Below are 18,847 nucleotides of genomic sequence, written 5' to 3'. Positions count from 1 at the left end.
TTTTATACAATTTAAAAACCGATGGTTGATATCGAGAAATGACTGGTCTCTGATAAATAAGACGAATAAATTCTATTTATTCGTGGATTAAAAGTTTCTGAAATCTCCATTTATTTTTCTCGCGCGTTAAAAATGACAAATCGCTTCGATTAACATTACGTGCTTTTGCACGGGAGAAATCGAGTCAGACACCTCGAGGCATCGATTTATCAGATGCCGACAGGCAAATAGAGCTTTCGATTACTCTTTCCGGCGTGAATGCGTTGAAAAGGGAGGAAAGTTAGCAGCAGCGTTCAAGTGAAACGATAGACTAATGACAGACAGATTTTACGGTGAATTGCTCGTCGATTTTATACCCTTTGATCAAACCAAGCCTCGTGACACGTTAATGCTTTGTGCAATCAACGTTTCTCCGTGTGTTTCATTCCAACAGCTAACTATGTACCACATGTAGTCCCCTTCCACGCTACTATTTCTTTCTCTGCGATTAAAGCGCAAGGATTTTCCGATTAGAAGGAGAATTTTTATCTTCCACGCACAGCGTAGAATTTATTCTTCGTTTATTATTTTCCTCATAGAACACGCGATCATTATACTACGATGAATAATATTTCGAAAATTTTGAAAAACATACGTCTGATTCCAAAGCCAAGTGGAAAGAGAATCGTTTTGGTAACACGGGATTAATCGACGATGTAATGAATTTTAAAAGCTGTTTCGTCGTAAAAAGCAGAAGATACGATTCTATCGTATTCCTTCGTTGTTCGATCGGAATTATTCAAATAATCCAAAATTCACTCGTTGTTGGATTATCTACGACGTTTCCTACAGAGAATTAATTCTCGAGTAATTAAAAACACGCAAACGAGACAAATGAGCTCAAGTTTTATTTTCTCCATCGCGTCGACTCTGTCGAAAGATAAAATTGCAAACGAGCGTAGAGACTAGCGGCGTTCTCAAGGGAATTTCGACAAGGTCGGCGGAGAACAAATGGCGAAACTGACTCTTTATTAATACATAAAACGTGCAAACGAACGTTTTTACGAGGTAGAACAATTGGGCACGGGAACACGTTGGGTTTCGTAACGGTTTACGAGCCGTTCAATTAGAGATTTCCTCCATAAATTCTCTTGCTTGACAGAAGAACGTTCTCGTTGCTCGAAAAGGCGCCGCGATCGCCAATCGCGTTACACACAAACAGCAGGAAAAAAAAACGCGATAGTGTCCTTTGCGGTTAATCGATTCCACCATTATTTCTTTCTATTTCTGTTGGCAATTACGATCTGACCAGCGACTCGCGTTAATCGAGCTCTCAGCATTTTTTACTCTCTGTTTTTTTCCTTATTTCTTTGAAGTCTTTAATTCATGATACATTTGTGGCACACGAGCTGAGAGATACGTAACGTGACCCAAATTGCGCTACATACCCAAATTAGTGCACGGAACGAAGAATTAAAAGGCGGAATTTAAGTTTTATACCGCCTTACTGGAGAACCATCCAATTAAGAATTTGGAATTTGGACAGCGAGAGTGAGCGAAGTAACTAGAATTTTGGATTGCTATACTCTTACGTTGTGAAATTTATTGAAGTCAGGTTTCCGAAGTTTGTCTATTTTTCTTTCAAGAGTATTTCCGTATAGTTTCATTATGAATTTGTGGCTACGTTTTAGAAGCACTTTTCGGATATTTGGATTATTTTAATTACGAATATTTCGCGTCAGCTTCTTGAAGTTTGTCTACTCTTCGAAACATTCTCGAATATTTTAATTGACTTCATTGCGAATATTTCGATTCAGCTTTCTGGGCTTGATGTACATTTTAAAGGATGTTCGAATATTTTATAATTGCATTTTTCGAATAGAATACATTTTCATTGGATTTTCATTCATTTACATCATCGAACGGCTCGTATCTAGGCTCTGCAATTATGCGAGTTATGCCGCGAATGCGTTACAGAATCAAGGAATGTTAGTAACGCTACGACGCTCTTAATTACCTTCTGCTTTACCGCAAAACCATATACTACAATCTATAAATTTGCAATGGCTCGCCAAGTCGAGAGTATTCTAAAAAAAGATCACAGAAAAGACGCGGACATCTGACCTCGAAGATATCAGGTTATTAAAAAGAATTCTAACGAGAAGCCTGGTTCGATGATTTTACAAATATTCACATTGATAGAACGAAGTTTGTAACTTGAAGTTGAAACGTTTGTATACAACCAACGTAAAATCGTAAGAATCTAGATATCAACAGTTATTTAAAAACGTTAATATCATTTAGTTATCTGTAAATTTATTATTCGAAAAATTCTAACAGAAAACTAATCGAAATCAAGTCCACGAGCATTCAAAGTAATAAAACGACGAAAAACAAGAATATTATATAAAAAATCGTTCAAAACATTTAATAATTCCAGCCGACGTTATTCAAATCTCTGTATAAACAGAAGATTGATGAGATAATCGCAAAAGTAGTAACATAAAGAAACATAAAGGTAATAATTGTGTAAAGGTCGAGGTTAATAGAATAGATATACGTACAACGATGTCGACAGTCAGAAAAAAAAAAAAAACGGATAATTAGGCGTCTGAGTTTAGTGAGATGCTAATAAACCGATTAACGAGCGGATACGAGACCGTTCCTAGTTGTTACAAAGTAAGATGCAAACGTCGTGATAAACGAATCTTCCATTTGCCAAGGAAACCGACGTTAATTGCCTTCCCGTATTAATTGCCTCTAAGTAGGACAATTTTGCGGAACGATCCCCTCTCAAACGTGGAAAAACTACGCTATCTGCCGAGTCGCATCGAGCAACTAATAACATCTGATAAAAAACTGTTTAGAAATTTTAATCCCCCTCGGTTAATTGCGTATTTTTCAAAGGAAATGATACTTAATTGGGGGTAGATCGAGCCAAGTTCTCGATAATACCAAGTTTTGGAACTCGAGTGTTTTTTCGGTTCGAGGTGTCGAATTATATTATTACACAGAGACGTTTTTAGAATTTAAAAGGGTCGTATAATAAATATTCATAGCGATTCCACGGCCGTAAGTAACTTTCCGATAAAATAAAATTCCAGTATCAAGTAGTTTTTTGATTTTATAGCTGAACACTGTACATCCCGTGGAATAAAGTACGCTCATGTTATAATATTCATTCAGGTCTATTTTCCTCTCAACACTATCCCTAACATTACTTTAATAGACGCCATAAGGAAAAGAATGTCGATGTATACTCGTTATTACTCTTATCAGCGGCAATATCCTAACTAAATTACACCGAAGTTGTACTTCTACCACTCGTTGTTTAGATTCGCATCAACAAACTCGAATAAGCCGAAGTTTCCTGTAGGCAAAAATATGCCTATCCCACTCGTTGCTGACTTCGGTTGCTGCTAAAATTATTCCTGGAATTTCCACAAAGTATCAAATCACACGCAAGATTGCATTCATTTCGTCCATCTTTCATCTCCAATTATGTTCTCTATTTCCAATTACGGTGCATCGTAATGAAAGAATAAAATATTCGCCACCTTTTACCTAAAGAGAACGTAATCTGCACTTTCATCTATCAAATGCATCGTCTAGTTACTTACGAAGACATTGGCCGACACACGTGCACCCTCCGACACCGTAATCTCAGACGCGTGATTCGCCATTGTCTCGCAGACGTGCAGTCTTACAATTAGCGGCGGACGATGTGTCAACATCGTGGCATTTTCGCTTCTGCTTGCAGTCTGCATGACATTTCTGCGACAACAGAAATACGATTCTCTCCACGGGGGACAGAGTCGCGCGCGAATTTTGCTGTCTTTGTCGCCGCCACGTTCGCCGCGACAAATGCAACTCGGATCAGCTGGCGGACATACTCTGAAGTTTCGAAAAACGAAAAAAGAAAAAAAAGCAGCAGAAACACACACACACAAAAGGCTTCCCTCTCATTTTTAAGTTATAGAATTTTCAGAGAATTTGGATAATAAAAATTGCTCGATAACAGAATGCAACAGGGGGGGGGGGGGGTGCAGTCGTTACGTTTTCGAAGAAGCGAAATTTGCGAGAACTCGAGGGACAGAAACTTTTAGTTTCATTTGTAGACATTTTTATGGAATCTGGATCGTATAAATTTTTTGACGAGAAGACGGAATCAGAGAGGCGATCGTTACACTATGGAAGTTGAAGTAAATTGGCGAAAATTTATGAGAACTTAGAGACGTATTTATGTACGACGTAAAGTGGTCGTATCTTTTTTGCTTGCTCTTGCACCGACTTGTTTAGTAAGCTGTGCGTGGCTTTGAAAGGGAAGAAGGTGCACGTGTTGTGAGACGTCAATTCAGAAACCAAAGAAAGTGCAGTGTTTTGAGTTGCAAGATAATAATGAAAACGTAGCACCTACTACGTTACTTTTAACCGTCTAAGCACGTAGGTAGCGCTTTGTGGCGTATAGATATGTGAAAACATATTTGCACACGCTCTGGCCTCGATGGGAACAAGAGTGAAATTCACGTTGATCTAAAAAATCGAACATGAAATTTTCATTTCAGATTAATCAAGTTTCTCTAGAACGGAATAACTCGCTTTCGAAAAGCAACGCGTTCGTGTTAATACATCGTTTGCATCGTCGTCTCCAATTTTTTAAAAATAATTCCGACAGCGGGATCATCGTTTAAATCCATCAGCTGAAAGTCAACGAACGATAAGAGATTTTCGTAAGCTTTACTTTCCTTTTAAACTTTCATTCCATAGAAATATTTATCTGAAAAGTTCAAAGTCGACGAACGATCGTTTTACCGAAGAAAAAGCATAATTTAAAAAGAAGTATTGGCGTATTCCAAATATTACATTTATCGATTACCAATCGCGTAACGCCACTCACAATTGCATAATCCCATCTCAAATATCCTACACTTCGAACGAAGCTCACTACGAAAGATTATACGAACCAATAAGCTGAGAAATAAGCCCGCAACAATTCGTATCTCCGATTCCTCTTCATCCTCTCAAATATCCACAAATGCTCTTTTATTTTTCCTTTATTTTTAGACAACAGTGTCATAGTTGAAGCTATATATTTTCAAATTTACATAATCGCTCGTCCAACGTCAGAGACGAGAATAAATCGGGACGCAGTGTTATGCGTGCGATATAACCGATCGATATAAAATTAATCGCCGATTTAAAAGAACCAAACACATGGCACGTATGACATGCAACGACATCTAAAATATTCGAGACAGTACGTTTGTTACAATGTCTGGCAAACGAAACAAAATTCTCTATAAATTCCATTTACTTAATTACGCTTATAAATACATAAAAATGCATAAAAGTTGGCAATCTGATGATGATATACATATCCAACAAGAATCGCACGTGGTTTTCAATATATTCTTAGATCACGGATAAACGACTCGGTTTGACGATTCCACGCGAGACTTCGAGACGCTGCAAAGTGGATTAATGGGATCACCAGCCGTGTAAATAATTCTTTCATTCCTACCGATTCATTCATCTACGAGCGGGTTGCTTCTTTCTCTCGTCCGTTCGCTCGTAATTACCGCTACGCCACGTTTCTTTCTCTTTCTGTCTCACTCGAGAGTGTCTCTCGGTGGCCAGATTAAACGCATCCGGTTCATCGTTTCACGCGCATGCCGCTTTTGTGAAAGCGTCGAGACGCGTATGTATACTATACACGACGTTCCACGAATTGCTGTTAGCTTCGCCGGAATATTATACGTACGCGCAAGGCGGCGCTCTTCCGGGCGTTGAACGCCAAACCGGAAGTAACTGCGCCCGACACCCGTGTTCCTCTGGCGCACGCCGCGTTTCTTGTTACGCGGACTGTACTTCATTACGGAAACGGGAAGCGTAAGTCTTTCGTGTCTTTGTTTCCTTCGGAATTTCATTCATAGCTCTGGCCTATAAGGTTTATATGTACGGCGTACATTTAAGTATATGGTGTGGAGGATTGTTGGTCGTGTGGTTTAAATGACGAGATAACTCGATGTTGAAAGCGTCAAATATATTTTTAAATAATTAATAAATACAGAGAAAGTTCGCTAAGACCCTCGGTACTAACTGATTCGTTAAAGACTGTGCATTGATCGTGCCGATACAATGGTATATTAACGAAGGTGTAGAGAATAGATCGCAGTTTTTCAGGTTTAGTTTGAACAATATACGGTAGCTTACGAAACTGTCGGTATATTCGTAACGTATCGCGTATAGCCTCTCATCAAGCAGTCGGGAATTTCATAAAATCTGGTATCAAATTTCTTCTTGGGATAGCCTATTCAAGATATCTCTTTGCGACCTCAGATTTCACAATCTCTCGAAACTTCCTCAAGGAAACCTTGAGCCACGGGACGTTGTTACTAATAAACTTTTTCTCAGGGTAATTACCAAAATTATAGATTACCACTGTCTGCATATTTCAGCCTTGATCTTTGCTATATGGCCGCATCACCATGGAACCAATATACCGGTATTACTAAACCTAGAATCGACGATGAAAGAAGTTTCAAAAGTTGCTAAATGCTCGGGAGATTCTCATACGAAGGGAGCTACGGTTAACGGTTCAGGAGCATCCCTGCTCTCCTAACTCTCGGCAATTTAGTAGCAGTTACACTTAACGAGCAACGCCTGTTGCTTGATTGTCTCAACGAGGCGGCTCCTCCACCCTTTTTCCGTGTTCACCTCGAAAGAAGCAGACGAAGAAACGGTCGTTGGAACGGAAAAAGAAAACCGGCTGATGGTACAAGCGAGCGAGAGGATTCTCGTGGAGAACGAGGAAGAGAAAGAGAAGAGGGAAGGACGAAAGAGGAAGAAAGAGAGAGCGAGCCGCCCACAGAGAGCGGATGCTGGGTCGACAGGGTCACCTCTCCGACAAAATGAATCTTTTATGCCCTCGCGCGCGTGCGCGCCTTTACGACGCGTCCTCGAGAACGAGCCGCTCTCTCTCTTACGGTTTCGTTTCGAGACTGGACCGCACGGTAAACGATTGACCCGTTCAGCTCGTTGCTTTCGCGCCAGAGTGCATAAAATCTGTATTTTCACCGAAGACATTCCGTATCTAACGTAAGAGCCACAGCGTCTTTCTCTTTGTAATAATTTCCTCCTACGACAATTAGGAAAGATATTCATCGACGCGTTGATCGTGTCGGTGGTCATCGGTGAGACGCGTTTAAAGATCTTCCGAAATATTTTTTGCGACGACTAATATCACATAAGATAAATTTCACGAACTAGGATAATTTTAAAAGAATTTTCAGAAAAAACTAACGCAAATACGATGCAGTATTAAATTGTTATTTAAAAAAAAAAAAGAACGTTGGTTATTAGTAGTTTAACTAAAATAATTTTTAAACAATTTTCAGAAAAAATTAACGCAAATACGATACAGCATTTTGCGAGAATTAAATTGTTATTAAAAAAACGTAGGTTATTAGTAATTTAGTTTGTAGTTTGATTTATCCTACGTTCGTATAATTTTTGGAACGAAAGGAAAATGTGAAAGGCAAAGAGGCATCCTCCTCTGGGAGGAGGACATTGATATTAATACCGCTTTAACGATCACGAAGCATCCGTTTAATGAACGCGATCGTCGCGTGCCACGAGCCACCCTGTTATTCAATTTAATACGGCACCGTCGGCTTTCGATCCCGCCACTCACAAGCAACGTTTCGTGTTGCGTATAACAAAATTATGCCCGTGTCAAACGACCATTTGCCGACTACATCATCCGTTTTCATTTCTTCGTTTTTCCTTATATTTTTCATCTACGATCGTATTCAACTTGACAGGTTATCGTAATTGGAAAGGTACGAACGATACTGGCTAAAATCGCGGAATAAATATAAGAATTATTTTGCCATCACGTTTGCTACCATTTTTCCAGGATCTTTTCGCAAGGGATCGCATATTTTTCCCGAAACGTTTTTGAAACGAGCCTTCTCCCATTAACGCGAGATTGCTCGCGCCAAAGACAAATTACCACGTGCGAAAACCACGAACGAGCCATCCGACACTCCCAATAAAAGCGAATCGCGAACGAGGGAGACTAACGAGCAGCAAGAGAAGAATATTTCGTACGAATGTTTTCCTGCCACGCGGGAAACGTTGCTAAATTTAAACGGGACCTAAATTCAACGTGTTTAAAACGAGACAACGTCGAATGCAACGGCCAGCTTCTTGTCGACGTCAGAAAAATTGGACGCTGTCAGGACACGTGTTTCGCGAGGCCATTTTGATCTCTTCATAACTTCCCTACCTTTAAGCTTATAAATGTGTCCTACCAAGCAGCCTTTCTTTTCGCTATACAAATATTTCATTTCGCGCATTGTTTCTATCCAGCAAAATTCCAACTAAATACGTAGACCGTAGACGACCGTATTTCGTAACAATTGTTCCTAATTCTCAACTAAGTAGCGATCAGTCAGGTTGCAACTGATCGGTTGATATAGCCAACCTTGAACAAGATTAACGCTCAAGGTGCAGGTAAATTAAAGCTGTCGAGTAGTAGTATGTTTAGGTTACGTATTTGCAAGTTAAGATACAGAATACGGTGTAGTATAACACGAAGAGTCTGACGCTCTGATGAAGACTGTTGTAAGATTCTGTTACTACTGTTTCAAGAAGCTTCGTCTGGTCCTTATATAATAATTTTCCATCCACAGGTTTTCCATGTGGACTTTGTGGGCTTTACACCTGACCTATCCGGCACTTAGCCTCTTAATGTTTATTAGCCTCTTAATGAGGTCCGTATCGTAAGGTTTATAACTTAGGAAGTAGAAAATTCGAAGTTTCCCCAAAAAGACAGTGCTGTGTGAGTCATAAACGGACTCCAAATCTCGAACACCAATTATCTAATGTATTCGATTCGAAAAAGTGACCTTAAATCAGCTTAAGTGACCATAAATTGGCCTTGTTCGCTGATACATCGAGTTCCGATCTTTAAGCTCCTCCTCCGTATCACAAACATACACATTTAGCGAGAAATTAGCGTACAGTATGAATGCCGGCCTTAAGCATGCAATTAGCTGTGAAGATAATCTAACATGTCGTTGCTTATTAATACAGCGAATGATCGTTCAAATACTCCGATGATCTTTACGAAACGTATGCTTGCAATTAATATCTTACAAACATTATGCACATGTTCAGACGCTTTAAAACGTATCTAGCTAGCGATCGTTGGAATACTTTCGCGAGCCACTGCGTACAATAAAAATACCTCGTTGCGTAGATAGGAAGTTGGTAGGTTATCGAACCGTTGTAAAAAATGAGTCTGACTGGGAAAATAGTCGGAAATGACAGCAGCCGATGATACTAGAGCAGAGCTAGATCACGCAGAGGAACCTTTTTTTGGGTAAACGGATCGAGCGGCTCTGGGTTTAACAAACTCGGTCTGGTTTCAAGTTACGTAAGCCATCAGGGATCCGCGAATCGCCGGAAAAGATTACCAGACGTGGTCGATTGAAATAACTTTGGCGATCGGCCAGCGAAAAAAATATCGGCTCGACGATTGTTGTGCGCGTGTCCGTTTGCACGTTTCGACGGCGCGACGTTACCTCGCGACGAAACACGGTCACGTTCACGGTCGTGCGTGCCCAATGAATACGTCGGGATTCATAAATTTCTACGAGACAGCCGTGAATCTCGTAACGTTTGATTCCCCTGACCGGTATAACATAGAAAAAAATACGAATCGTTGCGTTGTTTAGATCGACGTTAAAGTTAGTTCAGCAAAGTAATAAAATAGCAAGCTTCCTGTAAAGAAACTGGGTCAGTCGGAGGTGCAAACGTTTTAGCCTTGAGCCTCTTCTCCGCGAATTTTTCTTCGTATTAAATAGCGTTAGAAATATTCGATGTAAGGAACGAGTACGTATTAGATCGCGCAGACATCGATAAGTATCCTTTCTTCTGTTTCTCTTCTCGAAATTTGTATCTTTAATAAAAGCGTAAATTTCGTTGGACAAAGGAAAATATTCTTCGTTACCGAATATCTCGGGTACTCCGATATGATACGACACGACTGGAATTTCATTTACGAAATTCTCACGTCGTGCTAATTGCAAGTATCTATGTATTCGCGCGAATATAAAGACGATCACGTTGGAATGTCAGCTTGATGGTTCTATCGTTAATTAATCGGAACACCAACTCGTAGAAGGAGCTCCGCTATAAAAGATCTCAAAGGAAGTTGGTAAAATCGAATTCTAAACAGTCTGAAGAATCCTATTATTACGTGTTTACGTACATTGAACCTGAAAGGATTTTAACCTACTGCGCGTCTCCATAATCGTATTCCGAGAAACCTTTGACGTAGCGCTAACATAGAGAAGCTCTGACGTAGCGGTACACGTTTTCACGAACCAAGCCTCGCAAACCTCCGACATACCGCTGTCGATACTATTTTCACTAGCCAGCCGTAGAAAGCTTCTGACGTACGACCACGTCCGGCCGGACCAAACCATCTTCTATACAGTCTCAATTTCTTCTTCCAATTCGAATAAGTTCTTCTAATTGAAGTTTCTTGTCGTGGACAAAACTGTCGTTGTATCGCTCGCTAGAAAATGTTACACGTTTCCGTATGCCAGGAAACATAGCCTGTAACCTATTTTTCGAAAGCTTGTTGTTTTCGCCTACAAATTTGGAGGAATTTTTCTCTTATTGATTTTCAACGTCATTTATTGATTCACGTCAGAATCGATAAATGGGAGAATGGTACACTGTGAATGTCGAATCGTTGTACGCTATATACAAGTTTCGTAGGCTATGTAAGAATTTCACGTGACGATCTCACGTGATCCTGTTATCGAAAGGTAAATGAGTTTTAACGAAAAACAATTTTAACGCGACCATAAATCGGCAGGCGTTTCTCCAGCGAACGACCCAACCGGTAAAACCGTTAACCCAATGAGCAAGCCAACCAACTGATCGCGAGGATCAGGGACACCGCGCATATCGCTAAATCGAGGAAATACCGTAGAAACGGCCGACTATGCTCGAACACCGTTCTCGAAGAATCCACGATTAGGGTACAGGATTGGTTAAACGACTATTTATCTTATGTGTTTACTACACAGTAGAGTTCGATTTACGCGAATCTCTCGAAAGACAAACAGTGTGTGTAACCGGAGATCGGTGATTCACGATTTTTCATTCAAGTAATTCAAACTTTACGTTTAGATCGGTGGATTAGCGTTAATATTACAATTTGTTTCGAGTAAATAAAATTCTACTGTACTTTGACGCTGCAAATGCGAAAGCATCGGAAACGACTGGTATCGGATCTTCTACTTTAGCGATTAATAAAAGCATGCATGAATGGTGATTATTATAGTAACAGGAATATGTACAATCAATTTTCGGCGGGTAGTGTACAGTGTACATCGGTGGCAAAATATTTTTGTGAACGAATTTTGACGATGGAATACGGTGAATTTCTGTGATAGACGATACAGTGGATCTTAGTTACGGAATATAGAAAATTTGAGTAAAATGTTTGCAGCTGACATAAATGTAATTTACGCGAACCGAACTTTGTCGCTATGATACAGTAGTGGAACGTTAGAAGGATAAAGATTGTAGCGTGAACCACAGAGAAATTGGTGCGATATTCGAATTTTATTGCAATTTTCTATAGTTTGACCTTAACGCGCGGAATGTCTGCTGTCTCCGTTGCAAAAATTCTGCGACGTCATTTGGAATACCGAGGACAGCGAACTTGTACAAATGTAAAGAAGAAAAAATGTCGTATTACCTTGGTATGCAGGCCCGAGAAGAAAGTGCGTCGCGGCGCGGAGTACGACGACATGTTGATCTTGTTGACGACCATTGTCATGGCAGCACGAAAGCGTGTTCCTTCGTTCGATCGATTTCTTTCGTTATCTCGGCTTTCAATTGGCACGCAACTCCTCGTTCCGTGCCAGCGTCGATGGTCTCTCACTCATTCGAACAGTCCACGCGTCTGTGTGTGTCCATATGTACCAACCAACAACCCCGAATAATCACTGTCTTCTTTCTCTCACATAATCGAATAACATAAACGAGCTCTAAAAACGCGTTTTATCCAACGTGCTTCTCTCTCTCATCTTTCCATTATTTTTAACTGAAATATCCAAATAAAATTCACTTATACAGAGAGAACTTAAGCCCGTGTGCAACAGGTACCTTATCTTTTATAAGAATTAATTACTTTTCTGCCACTGGATACACGGGAATACGATTCAAAACATGAACGACTTTGAGAACAGCGCAATGTAAGAGACACGAAATATCGCAGAGAAGCAAAAACCCAAGGTGAGAACACAACGGAGATGAAGTTCGCGCGGCACTGACGGCGGCGCGCGGCGCAGCGCGGTATATAGTCTCCCCACCACTCGGTCGCGCGACCAATCGGAATGCGGTTCGGGCGCGCGCCAACTCGGCGGGTAGATACGAATAGTGGTGGCGTATCTGGATGAGCGGCAGTCTCGCCGTGACCTTCGAACTTAGAGGGCTGTGTCTAGCGCGATGCAAAACAGCCATGAGAAGGGATAGAGTGCCGATCATTGGAGGCTGTTGGATGGAAACGATATGAGAAGAGTAGTGGTAGGGCAAGAAGGCTGGAATATACTCGAACTACGAGTTCGAACGGCCAGTAACTGCTTCCACGGATCCCTCCGTGTCGCAGATTTTGGATTGCAAGATATTTTTTTTAGGGGTGTCGAACGTACCTAACTTGGCACGGTGGTAGAAGAATCGTTGAAATTTTGTTGATGTCGCTATGAAAAAACGTCTCGGGTCGATCGAATAATATTTCGATTCAGTTCACGTTCGCACGCGATATCGTGCACGAAGATTACGATAAAAGCACGATAAATGTACGTTTATCGATCTTGCGATATTAGTGTCATTTTAGGATGAAACAAAATTTGTAATCTTAATATGCCGTGATTGAAAATGAAAATAATCTGATAGGTTCGAAGGATGTCTTTTAAAAATAAAATAGCTGAAGATAAGTTGACAATGTTTTACAGAGGCCAAGGGCATGATTATTAACGTCGTTGCGCCAATTTAACGTGATTAATATTAGCGCGGATAACTAACGCTACTAACATTTTCCAACCGTTCAAAAAAGTGGAAAAAACACGTACCCAATCTAAAAATCAAATGGACAGACAGCTTCAACGTTGAATTGCTTAACAATATATTGAATTTTAAATTTGTTTCTACGCAAAAGTCAGGAAATGTGACCTATCGTGTTTTTCACCTGTGGCAATCTTTTCATACGCCAATCGTTTCTTTTTTTCTTTTAATTTCATTACTCATATAACACGATGATCAAAGTATCGTCAGAATTCGCTAATATCATCAAAAAGATTTTTTATCGATCGAAAGTTTGTTTTACAAGAAAGAAGTGTTAATTAAACGATTCGTTCATATACTTTGCATTTGAACGCCATATTGTACAATTGAATCGTGCGTTTCGAATCAAGTTTTTCTTATTCAAATTCTTCTTTCTTTTTTAAAGCACGGAACGTGCTAATTCCTCTAGAACCAAGATTCAGTCCTTGTTCTTTGTGCGAATTCAAATAAAACGAGTATCTTAAACAGTTTCAATATTTGATTTTGAGTGGCTCGCGGGCCGGTTTCTACGTCAGCGTGGGTTTTGGCACATCTCGCGGATCCTTCGTGGCGGATGCATAAATTCGGCTGTATTACCGCACACAGGGTAATAAATACGCTGCACGTTTCGACTCCAACGTTTCTGCTGTATTTTATTTAAAAGCGTGCCATTATTTCGTTGGGTTACATCACATTAAACCTGACACAAAGTTCTTAACACATTCTCATAGGACGCTTTAGATTAATTCGCTTCCTTCTATTAATAATTGTCACAGATTATTAACAAATGTTCAAACATCGATAGAACAAAATATTTAACTTCGATCCTATAAAAATTCTCAGGCGGATAATTCGATCCTCTCGACATTCCATTAACATTGAAGATAAATCACAAAGTACGTCCAGTTCTCGTTGCATCAAGCTAATGACAGAATAATGTGTTTGTACACGGAAATGTTCAAAAGCCGGAAGCCTCGATGACTAGGAGAAGGACAGGATCGTCGTTCGAAAGTTACGATCTTTAACTCTAAAAATTTACATGGAAACTACCAGGTCGACGACGAATGGAGCGGAAAAAATACACTTCGCCCATGAATACTTCCATCTCGTTACGGATCACGTAATTGATAGCCGTGCGTCACAGGCCGCGAAGTAGAACCGTCACCTTGCCAACAGCGATTCTGGCTGTTGATTCTCCTCGATGATTAGCCGCGACTTCCACCGGGTACCAGGTCTGTAATTTTCTGTGGCAACTTGTGCACGCGGTATGCAAACGAATGCCACCGCCTGGGAACCCGAGAATCTTCGCATCTCTCCGAGCCCTGCAACGTTTTCCATTTGCAACTATGAATGCTCGATACACTCGGTTGCAATGTTGGGTATCAAGGATTGCAAACGACTTTTGACGCAGAGAAGTCTGAGAATTGTAATTGAAAATGTAATTATCTATCGATGATCGAAGTATGAAATTTATAGCAAAGATGTGAAAGTTTCAACTATCTGGAAGAACGCGAAAATCAAACGTTTGGAAGAAAAAGTTGCTCGTTGGCAAAGGTTCGACGAACCCTTGGCGAAAAGGGCGCCATCAGGTCGGAAAAATCTGGACTTCTGACATTGGCGAGGAACAGCTGTCCCGGTGTAGCTGTGAAGTGGGAATGCTTAAAGGGGTCAAGGACCGACGATGACGAAAACCACGATTGTCATTTTCTTGGTAAAAACCCGGAAAGAAATAACCCGGGAAAAATATCGGAAACGGAGCGACTAGGATTCTGTAGAAGCGTGAATCGAAATTTTAAATTTAGATTATGCGGCATCGTGGTGATAACGTAGACAAACGCGTAATTTAATCGCCATTTGCGATAGTATCAAGAATTTCTTACCATTTTTGAAGGAATTTGTCACATTTTTAAATTACACAAAGACTAAAAGAACATGTTGAATTTAATTTTTTACTTTTATTCGATTATCAAACGTGTCGTTTTATCGCGATCGCAACGTTATCGAAAATGTATCACCATTTCTAAGAAATATGTAAAATATGTATTTAATGTTTCAAGTTAGCGAGTAAAGCAGACGATAAACATTTAGCGGAATGTTTAATAATAAACTGGAAGAACGAGTATCGAAGCTGTTTGTTTCTCGGGAACGTGGTCGAGGAACACGTCGCCTTAGTGTTTCTTTTCATAGTATCGTATAAGTTGACTCACGATCAGTGGGTCATACAAACCGGAAGCGAACGATCGGTCCATTAAACGGAAACGCTGAGAACCGCGTACGAATTTAACTCGTTTCCTTGAATCGAAGTCGTTCGGAGCCTGGTTTTTATTCCGGAATCCGGGCATTCGGCAGATCTTTCGCTTCTTTGAAAAAGAGGAAACCTTGAAACCGTGGAGAAAATGACTTTTCTATTTTGAGGACGATCTGTAGAAGAAACACGGAGCTTCGCAGGAATCTACGAATTATTAGATATTACCGTCTTAATAAAATACACAAAGACATTTTCAAATTTCAAGTCAAACAAATTCCATGATTTCTCTTGTCGTTATTAACAATTTTTATAGCCTGCAAAATTTCCAACATTAAAATTACGTACATCTAGATATATATCTCAATAATCGCTATAACAATTGTAATTAAAACAGTACCATGTTCTTATTTCCTATCGTAATAAAAATTAATATTAATTCCACGAGAAGAAGATCTGCGAATTTTCAATAATCGTAAGAGCAAAAGTTCTATTGCCCGCTGCTGATAAATTTACTAGTTTTACTAATTTTAATAAATTTGACAGTTTGATAAATTTGTTGATCCTAATGTTAAAAGAAATTCGTCAAAGACTGAGAATACTGGTGAATTATCGGTCGAAATTATTCGACGACAACTATTTCGACAAAGCGATTCCCTCGGGGGCGCTGTTTCATCGGTTCACCGTGAACTTTGACACGGTAAATCAGGAGCAGGCGTCGGTGAATCGTGCTCGCCCGCGTCCCGACGCCATTAATTTCGCTCGGAGCACGATGATGGAGCCTGGGGGTTCCTATTTGTGACCACGCGAAAAGAAAACGACCTGAACGCTTCAGAGGGATCGCAGAAGGGAAAAGAAACGAGGGTACGTGAACAGGCATCGGCGTCAAGGAGTCGCGTGTAAATTTATCTTCAAGCGAGTTGTACGCGAGCCTTTCTTCGTGCGCCGAACTTTCTGTCGATTCTCGACCTTTCACGAGCTCCAACAACTTTACCGAGTTCGTTGGCCATGGTTATACCCTTCATCAACATTTTATCCAAACAGGATACTTCGAACATTTTCCGACCAATGATCTACAGAATTATATATCGTAGGATTTTACTACGATCGGTTTATTTAAGATGGATTAAACAGGTGTTGATTGAACAGGAAAAGATGGTTGTTTAACGTGAACTAAATACGACAACGTATTATAATTAAGACAACTAAATAGTTAATTTGCAACTCCCGTTACCACGGTTCCAACGCTCTGTCTCACGCGGACCACACTCCCTCGACAACGCAATTCGCACTCTCTGACTTATCGATTCACACTCTCTGACTTCTCAACTAACACTCGCTGTTAATTCGTCTTCCTCCCTTAGCATCACTTTGCCTTTTCTCTTGGCTTCACCACGCACGTGTTCCGCAACCGCTCGTGGTCAGGGTCACGCAGGCCTCTTTCGCGTAACGATTCGATCGAAGGACCGACGATATGGTTTATGGTTCGCCCGGTATCTCTTAGGCCTTTCGTTCACGATACTACAATATTATACGTATAATCATACGCACGTATTGTACATACAATGTAACGTATCCCTGAAATTTCTCTGAAAGTGAATCGATCAGAGATTTACGATTTAGCGTACCAATTACGTAAAGCAAAGACACTTTGGAGATTTTATGCTGAACGTTCAATAAAATTGTTGAATTTGATTCCGCGGTGATCTTCGTTTGCTGTGAGTGGATATTAAATTGGACTTTTCCACGTACAAATATTTCCATACGTTTCCTAAAATCTCGATTTTTTCGTAGAAATACCTCTTAAAATAGAAAACCTGTATCGGTTGTCGTAACGTTATCGTCGTTGAAGATACACTAAGTAATTTAGTATCGAAACGTGTCATCTCATATCGGAAAGAAATATCACGATTGTCGGCGACGTGATCGTTGGAAACGGTGCTATAGGAGACTAGCTCCAATTAAGAGCGCAACAACAGCCTTTGGCATCGTTTCGCGGTATTCCAATTAAAATTGCAAAATCCTCATCGTGACCACAAATGTCCCTTTTGATTATTTTATCAAAGAATTCCAGTCGGGATTCCCGCCGTACCCGGCAAGTATATGGTAGCAATCGCTGCAATGTGTACGGTGTACATGCACGCTCGAAGCGATCGATCAACCACGACGATTATCCCGCTGTTTGTGGCACGTAGACGTTTTCACGCGTTCGAGAAAAACGATCTTGATCGGCGTGCCGACGGAAATGGAGAGGAACAAAGAGGAAAGAAGACGAAACGATCGTTAATGGCACGTAATGCGCGCTATGGACGCGAATTATCCGGCGTAACTGTAATTTGCGCCTTTTTTTCGCTCCTACTCTCCCCCTGCGACGTCCCTCGCCATGGATCCGGCTGTTTAGTTGCGTAATGCTTGTGCAATAATTACCGATGTTTGAGCAATTGACCGCCTCCGGCGCTACCGTGCGTATCACGCCATGAAAATGAAAAAAGAAAACGTTCGCCAGCCGCTTCTATCGATCCTCCGAGATAAACGTGGACTTTTGATAAACGTTCGGTAATCTCGTTAGCTTGGTCGATGATTGATAAAAATTGACACGACGAGCCAGGCAATTTGATCGTATCGCTCCGTCACGGAAAATTGAATATCGATTTTTCTTGAATCGTAAATCGACGGAGACACGATTATTCTCCGTATGGAAATTATTCGCAGGTTATCGGAGATAGGAGATTACGTTTCCTATCGGAAATTAACGGCAATTTTTAACTTGTCTTTCCTTTTTTTTTTTTTTAATTTAAAAAGTTTCTAAAAACCTTGAGGATTTTCGGATGTCAAAGGACTCTATCTGATGTTCTAACAAATTTTAAGACTATCTGTTTAATTTTAAACAACGGTCGTTAAACAATTTTGCAAAATTACTATGAGAATTGTTAGCGATTATTAAAATTATCGTAACAAATTATTCTAATCTTCCGTAATCGGTATCTTTCCTTCTTTTCAATTTTAATCAATGTTCTTCGATAAATCCAGAAAAAGACAACTATGTAGAAGAACCGAAAAGAAATAAAGTATTCTTTTTCTGAAAAAAGAAAAAGGAAAAAGGAAAAAGGAAATAGAAATCCCGAAGAAGCTGCCACATTCCACGATTTAAATGACATGCAAAATTCTCGCGTTCTTTTTAAGTTTGCGAAACTGTACGGCGTCGAAAGTGTCGCGCCAAAAATACGGGCGAAAATGGCCGATTTAGCTGGAAGATTGAGTAGCCGGAGTGACTAACGTCTTCTCGGTTAATGGTTCAATTGTTCGGTTCGCTTGACGAAATTTAGCGAGGATACACGCGAAAGGGACTGGAGAGCTCGCGTGCCATTCGCGCGTGAATTTCTCGCATCGGTCGCGTGACAAATTGCCTCGTTAATTCGATCAGCGCGATTCAATTTATTCACTCTGATCGCGGCTGATTTTCCGCTAATCTCGCGCCATTTCGTAGACGTC

At 40.4% G+C, this 18,847-nt stretch overlaps 1 protein-coding gene across 4 annotated transcripts in view; it reads right to left on the bottom strand.

The window, feature by feature from the left end:
- The window catches only part of LOC122566251 (NAD(+) hydrolase sarm1), a 137,072-nt gene that overhangs the window by 56,076 nt on the left and 62,149 nt on the right, over positions 1–18,847 (bottom strand). Inside the window, exons 1-2 of one of the 4 annotated variants that reach the window (XM_043723258.1) lie at positions 12,200–12,310; positions 11,765–12,112 (exon numbers count right to left, since the gene is read on the bottom strand). The exons of 2 other annotated variants lie outside the window; for them this stretch is intronic. In XM_043723258.1, coding sequence (XP_043579193.1) covers positions 11,765–11,845 — 81 coding nt within the window. In that variant the 5' untranslated portion in view covers positions 11,846–12,112; positions 12,200–12,310. Of the gene's footprint in view, positions 1–11,764; positions 12,339–18,847 lie in introns of those variants that run through there. One more of the 4 variants, XM_043723257.1, reaches the window with a different exon arrangement.

The sequence above is a fragment of the Bombus pyrosoma genome, linkage group LG3 (assembly GCF_014825855.1).
Source record: "Bombus pyrosoma isolate SC7728 linkage group LG3, ASM1482585v1, whole genome shotgun sequence".
In the NCBI taxonomy this organism is placed as follows: Eukaryota; Metazoa; Arthropoda; class Insecta; order Hymenoptera; family Apidae; genus Bombus; species Bombus pyrosoma.
This window is presented reverse-complemented; position numbering and strand designations above follow the sequence as displayed.